Source organism: Crocuta crocuta, unplaced genomic scaffold (assembly GCF_008692635.1).
Source record: "Crocuta crocuta isolate KB4526 unplaced genomic scaffold, BGI_CrCroc_1.0 scaffold32, whole genome shotgun sequence".
Classification (NCBI taxonomy): Eukaryota; Metazoa; Chordata; class Mammalia; order Carnivora; family Hyaenidae; genus Crocuta; species Crocuta crocuta.
This window is the reverse complement of record NW_027529424.1, coordinates 3,604,380-3,611,208: the sequence shown is the minus strand read 5'-3', so window position 1 is coordinate 3,611,208 and position 6,829 is coordinate 3,604,380. Positions and strand designations below refer to the sequence as shown.

The window sequence follows — 6,829 nt, the reverse complement described above, 5'->3', positions numbered from 1 at the left end:
TATACGGAGACACCTTTGTACCGGAAACCGGGTGAAGCCTGGCTCGGCGCTCCCGACTTCCCTCAGCTGCCAGAACCGCAGGCGCGGCGCCGGATCCAGGACGTGGCTCCGCCCCTCCGGCCCTTACCTGCATTGGCTCCCAGCGGCGTGCCCCTGGCCAATCAGGCGCGGGGGCGTTGTCCCGGGGCGGGGCTCCCGCCTCCCACCTCCTGCCTCCGGGCTCCAGCCCCAGCTTCCCGCTCCTCCCCCGCTCCGGTTCCAGGCGCCCCAGGAGCAACCCCTTCGGGCTCCGGGAGACTGCTGCCCCTCGTCTTCCGACCCCGGGTCCAGGCCGAGACATGGCCACGGCCACTGTGGCAGCAGCAAGACGAGGCTTCTGCCGAGCCCCTCCGCTCCTCCTCCGGCGCGGCTACCAGACGGAGAAGGGCGTCTATGGCTATCGGCCGAGGAAGCCCGAGGGCCGGGAGCCCCGGGGCGGCCTGGCGCGCCCCTCAGGTCGGGGATAGGGCCGGGCCGTGCATGTAGGGGCTGGGGAAGCACGGGGCCTCCCTGACAAGCCTGAGGTGGGGTGCTGTTGTGGGAGAGGCTGGACTTCTGAGGGTCTGCAGTGTGCGCTCAGGCCAGTGGGGAATAAGGGCACGTGAAGGGGCCAAGGGACGCAGGTTGGGCCGGGGGAGGATGTCTGTGTGAGGGTCACCCTCTGTCCAGCCTTAGTAGCTGGGGAACCGTGAGGTCGGGGTCTCGGCGCTGGACCCACACTTGGGTGATGGGTCGTGTTCCAACTGGTTTTGTGAGGTCTTGTCTTTCCTGTTCCTTGGATGTAAACTTGTGGGAACTTAGCTCTTTGCGAAGACGGGGCTGCGGGAAAAGAAGAGCTCTAAGATCTCCTAACTGGTCGAGCTGACTCAAAGATACATTTCCAAGGCCATCTCGAAGGCTCACGTGAGCAGAATATGTGGGGATCTTGACTGTACAGTTAGGGTGAAGAGGGCAGTTAGCTGGTGGTTGGACCCCAGTATGGTATTGTCTCCTTGACCTAACTAGCCTCTTACTTTAATTTCAGAGTTTAAAACTCTTTGCTGACTATACAGCATGTCACTGATGGTTTTAATGCATTAGGAGACATGAATATCAGTTTTTGAGACTTCTCTTTGCATGCTCATGTGCAAAAAACCTATTTGGAGTATTTAGTTTGTGCTGCAAAGTTGCGGTTCATTTAATCCTCACAGAATAGAAGATGACTACCGTGATTATTAGAGGAAGGTCATTTGGCATCTTTGATCCAGTTACTAGATTAACAGTGAAGATCGTCTTCATCATATAAGTACCTGAACTTTGACTCTTATATTATACACTGGGACCTCAAATATTTTGCTCTTGACTTCAGGTGACATTGGTAGTAAACCTGATTTCTCTCTCTTGGATGCAATGGGGTTCCTTTAGGGAAAGTATTTTGGCCAACTAGATTGTTCGTCCTTGGGGGTAAGACAACTGGTATCTTATTTCACTTTGCAAAAGAATTTTATATGTCAGTTTTTCTCAAAGTTAAGTGTGTCTTCAAATCACTTTGAATTGATTTTTAAAATACCAGTTCCCAAGCCTCCCCCCACCCCAGCGTTTTAATTCAGTGGTCTGAGATAGGGTTCAAAAATGTGGATTTTTATCAGGCACCCCTGGTGTTTCTTTAGCAGAAAGTCTATAGCCGCCTATGGCCAGATACTGTTATAGTCATAGGTCAAAAGTGTAGGATATTTTTGACAATCTCTTCTTCATCTAGAATCATATTAATGTGTGTTCATTGAACAATTATTGTGATCTTGTTTAAGGTTTCCCTTCACAATTGGGTCTCTAGTTCGTTCTTTCGTTCTTTCTTCCTTCCTTCCTTCCTTCTTCCTTCCTTCCTTCCTTCCTTCCTTCCTTCCTTCCTTCTGAGAGAGCAAGCTGGGGAGGGTCAGAGAGAGAGAGAATCCCAAGCAGGCTCCCTGCTGTCAGCACAGAGCCCAACATGGGGCTGTGAAACACATGAACCGTGAGACCATGACCTGAGCCAAAACCAAGAGTCGGTTGCTAAACCGACTGAGCCACCCAGGTGCCCCTCATTTGATTCTCCAGCCTGGCAGCTGAAAACTAAGTCTTGCCTTGGAAAACCTGGGCCAGTGGTTTTTACTTGGAAGACTGTATCCAAATCATTTTGGGAACTCTGGGCTGGTGTGGCTTGAAAAATATCTCTGGGGTTGATTTTATATGTAATCCCTTCCCTCCTCCCTTATCACCAAATTGTCTCTTCCCACTCCCCCCACCCCTCCAGACTAGTAATGATCTTGCTATACTGTGAGGTGCTTGGTGATGTTTTGAAATTTCAGTATTGAGTTAAGACTGCACCCCAAGGGTGGCCTCAAGTGGTATTGGGAGGAAAGAGTGAAATCAATGCTGGGAAATAATTTTTTGCTGCACAATTGCAAGATCTAGCTTAAGAAATTCTGTTGCTAAGGACAGTCTTTTCATTCTTTTTTTTTTAAGTTCATTTGTTTATTTTGAGAGAGAGAGAGAGAAGCAGAGAGTGGGGGAGAGAGAAAATCCTGAGCAGGTTCCCGGCTGTCAGCACAGAGCCTGACCCAGGGGTTAGTCTCATGAACAGTGAGATCATGACCTGAGCTGAAATCAAGAATTGGACATTCAACTGACTGAGCCACCCAGGCGCCCCTTCATTCTTCCTATTTTTTAACTATTCTGCATAAAACTGAAAGGCAAGTGATCTACTTTGTAACTTTCTTCAAAATTACCATTATATGCAGATCTATAGCAGTTTTTTCTTCTCTCTGTTTCAGAGCTTACCCATTATTTTGTAGTGACTCTTTTTGTAGATCACTGTCTCCTTCTAGGTGAGGTGGGAGAAAGGGAGCAAGGAGAGTTGCTGTCAATTCAGGTAGCATCTCACCGGCAGGACTTGGTCAGTATCTGTCTACAAAGGAGATTGGAAACCATCATTTTTATTCAGGGTGGCCATGTACCAGCTAAGAATTACTTGGGGGAAAATACTGGAAAATGATTAGTAACCACCACATTCCATCCCTTTGGCCACTCAAATTACCTAAGCTTTTTTCCTCCTTATATAGAATGTATTCTCCCTCCTCCATTCAGTTCTTAAGTCCAGCTCAAAGTCCATTATCTCCCCAGAACTTGCAGTCCTCTCTGTCAGGACTGGCTGCGTCTTCTCATGCTTTGGAATTTTGTGAACTGCCACACACCCCCTACTGACACATTCGACATACAGAGAAAACTCCCATCTGGAAAAGGAAAGAATGAGGAACTCCAGGAGTCGCTATGCAAACCCCTTACCAAATCCTGCTGGAGAGGAATGATAAGAGCTCTTTGATGTGTCTATGCGGCAAGTTCACTACATTCCCTTGGCTTTGCCTTGTGGGTCTTTCTTTATCCGTTGTCTTCCATGGGCCATCTCTGATGTGGACACTGAGGACTATGCCCTCCTTGGGGGCTGCTCACCTTCCACAGCCTACTTTATTTTGCTAAGGTTAGGAGCCTGAGAGTTACTTTAGGGGGTTATCAACTGCACTTTTTTTTTTTTAAATGACCAAAGTTGGGATTTCTTTGGCAGTAGTTTTCTCATGAAATTCATAGGTTTGCAGTCTGTTTGCTTGTGGTCATTTTATGATCAATTGCCCCCAGACAAAGATGTCCTCTAGAGCTAGTTTTTAAGCCGGAAAACTCCAGTCTTTTATTGACTGCTTCTGTGCTCCACCCACTCAGCTCCCCAAACTTAGAGGTGCTTACCTTGAGACCATCAAAAATAATAGGCTCGAGTGGGAAGGTAATACCCTTGATTGGACCTGAGGGCTATCTGGTTCCCATTGCCCAAAAGAGAATCTTTACTGGAAGGTCCTTGAAGAAGGGCCTGTCTGTTCTCTTCCCTCTTGCTAACACAGCTTCTTCCGAACCACCTTTTGTAGTTGCTTCTAATTGTCCAAACCTGCCAGGATCTGCCTTCTCGCAGAGCTGCATTTCCCTCCATCTCTTCTTGCCAATTAGCTTGCTCTAGCTTGACCTCATCTCTCTCCCAGGGCTTTCCTGAAAGTGACAAGAAACAATGATCACACACTACTGAGCGACAGCTCCAGGGACATAGAGTCTGCCTTGCGGGCTGTCACCGGTGACAGTTGCACCGCACGTTTTGTCAGATAGCATAACACAGTGCTCATTAGCTTTCTAGCCTGAGATATCTGGGTCCTTGGTACCTACCGCCCGACTGCTAAGCCAATGTCATATGTATTTTAGGCTGTTACGGTAGCAACCCATCTCGAGTACCGAATTGTGTATTAGGTAGGGAGGGTATGTTCAGGGGCTGGGTTGAAGATGTGGAGGAACAGAGACCTAAGTGAGACGAGTGAAGGTCTGAGCTGGTATGACAGCTTTGCTCTGCAAGGTCCGAGGGGGTTCAAGCTCCTTCTATGTTGTTTCTTCACCATCCTGTGGGTGTTGCTGTCTCCTCTGGTCCAGGCTGGCTCACCACTGCATCCACACTCAGTCCAGCAGGACGAAGGAAAGGGAGAAGGGAAAGAGGACACCTCTCCCTTTCAGGGCAAGACCCCGAAGTGCACACATCATGGCTACTACCTTCTCATTCATCAGAACTTATTCACATGGCCAACTGGCTGCCTGGAAGGCTGGGACATACATCTTTATTGTGGGTGGCCATATATTTGGTTATCACCATGAAAGAGAAGGGAAAATGGATCTCAGGAACTGTAGTAGGCTCTGAGACAGACATATTGTAAAAATCTGGGGCAAACAACCCACTTTCAACTTTTTCACCTCATGTTTCATATCAAATTTTGAGCACTGTGTTTCCCAAAGCCTTGATTTCTGTTTTCACTGTTGGGATCCTAATGTAGGCCTTTAATTCTGGTCTGCTGCTGCTGCTGCAAGAAAAATTAATCCAAGTGCTCCTGGCCAAGTCCATGGATCCCTGTGGAAAAGTTTCAGAGGGTCTGTGGACTTTGCACAACTGTGTGTGTGTGTGTATTTTTAAGCTAAGAGCCTGTAGCTTTCATTGAATTCTCAAAGAGATCCATGACTTCAAAAAGATAAAACTGCTAGCCTCCTACTATTAAAATTTGTAGCCTAGTTCCTTGCTGGCTTAGTACAGTTTCTCTAAAACATTGGTTTCATTGAATTATTTTCTTAACTCAAGTCTCCAAAGGCTCTGTTATGCCTCTCAGAATAAAGTACAGGTTCGTTAGCTTGATATTGAATGCCCTTCATGTTTCATATTCTGCCTTCTTTTTGACCTTTCTCTGACATAAATTTCATGTTCCAGTCTTTATCCAAGGCTCTCCACCCTCATTTGGTATGCCTTTCCACTTCTTACCCATTCTCCCTGGCTCATTTCCATTCCTATCTCTTCTGTGACATCTGTCCAGACAATGCCAGGCCATCCTAATCTGCGCTCCCTCAGCTCTCAGTATGGGACCCCCTCAGACTCTATTGAACTTTTTTTTTTTAATGTTTTATTTATTTCTAGGAGAGAGAGAGAGAGACAGCATGAGCAGGGGAAGGTCAGAGAGAGAGGGAGTCACAGACTGAAACAGGCTCCAGGCTCTGAGCTGGCAGTCAGCACAGAGCCCGACGCGGGGCTCGAACCCATGAACCGCGAGATCATGACCTAAGCGAAAGTCGGATGCTTAACCGACTAAGCCACCCAGGCGCCCCTATTGAACTTTTTATGACTGCAGTTTCATGTAGGGACCATCCTCTCATGTTGTAAGAGCTTTACCTGCCTGGTAAAGTCTACATTCTGTTCAGCTCTACATTTAATTGAATACTTATTAAATGAGTTATTCCTACTAAGAAATGGAAATATGTTTCTGTATATGCATTTTATTTGTGGCATTTAACACATTTGAATTTTGAGTGTGTGATTGTAACACCAAGTATCAAGAAAGGAAGCACTGTATACATTGGGTAATATACTATATTACTATGCTTTAGAAGAAGTAATACTTTCTTTTTTGCTGATGAACACAGTGAAGACTTGCTGGGTTTTTCCTTAAATTCATTTAAGTGTATGTTTATGGTCAGTTCCATTAATTAGAACAGGAGTACATGGTTTAATTGGCTCAAGTCTGTTTCACGATGCCTGCCAGTTGTCCTAAAAGGTACTATCTTGGTGGAGAGAGATTATTGGGTTGGTGTAATGGATCATGTCCACAACTTTTTGGGACTGGCAAAGTCAGTCAAAGGACAAGGCCTCCTGAAAATGAACACATGGCATCCTCCCACCTCAAAGGTGACATAGTGAGATGGGGCACAATCAAAGTTATGGTGCCTCCTCCTCCTCTTTGCCTTTCCTTCATCAGTCTTCTTTCTAAAATATTTATCTTGGCTGAAAATCAATGCCTGCATGGTGTGACTACATCATGCATGAAGACTTCCATTACGTTAAGGCTTTGAAGAGGTATTGAATTTTCTTCCAGTAACCTCTTAGATGGCATTGGTTTCACTAGTTAAAATTTGACCTGTGATGAGTGTTCTTTGTTGCTGCCTATTAGTAACAGCTTGTACTTTAACCTCTGTAAACCTCAATATGGGCAAACTTGAGTTTATTCATCAACAATCCCAGGTGAAAATGGAGGAGTGTTGATTCATGAGTATACATTTCATTATGGAGGATTTGGATTACAAAAAATGGCAGAACTTAGGGACGAGCAGGAGATGGGTGCTGTAGGATTCCAAGCAACATTTATGGTTACTGACCTTGGCAGCGAGCTTTAGTAGTTGAAGTGGGGTTGTGGGTATGTTGCATATTAGAAAT

The 6,829-nt window shown here is 46.3% G+C and overlaps 1 protein-coding gene across 1 annotated transcript in view; it reads left to right on the top strand.

Moving 5' to 3' along the window:
• Nucleotides 1–234: 234 nt before the first annotated feature.
• Nucleotides 235–6,829, top strand: part of DHTKD1 (dehydrogenase E1 and transketolase domain containing 1) — a 53,061-nt gene continuing 46,466 nt past the window's right edge. The window contains exon 1 of the mRNA XM_077758512.1: nucleotides 235–495. Within this exon, the coding sequence (XP_077614638.1) occupies nucleotides 339–495 (157 nt within the window). The 5' untranslated portion in view covers nucleotides 235–338. The remainder of the gene's footprint in view (nucleotides 496–6,829) is intronic.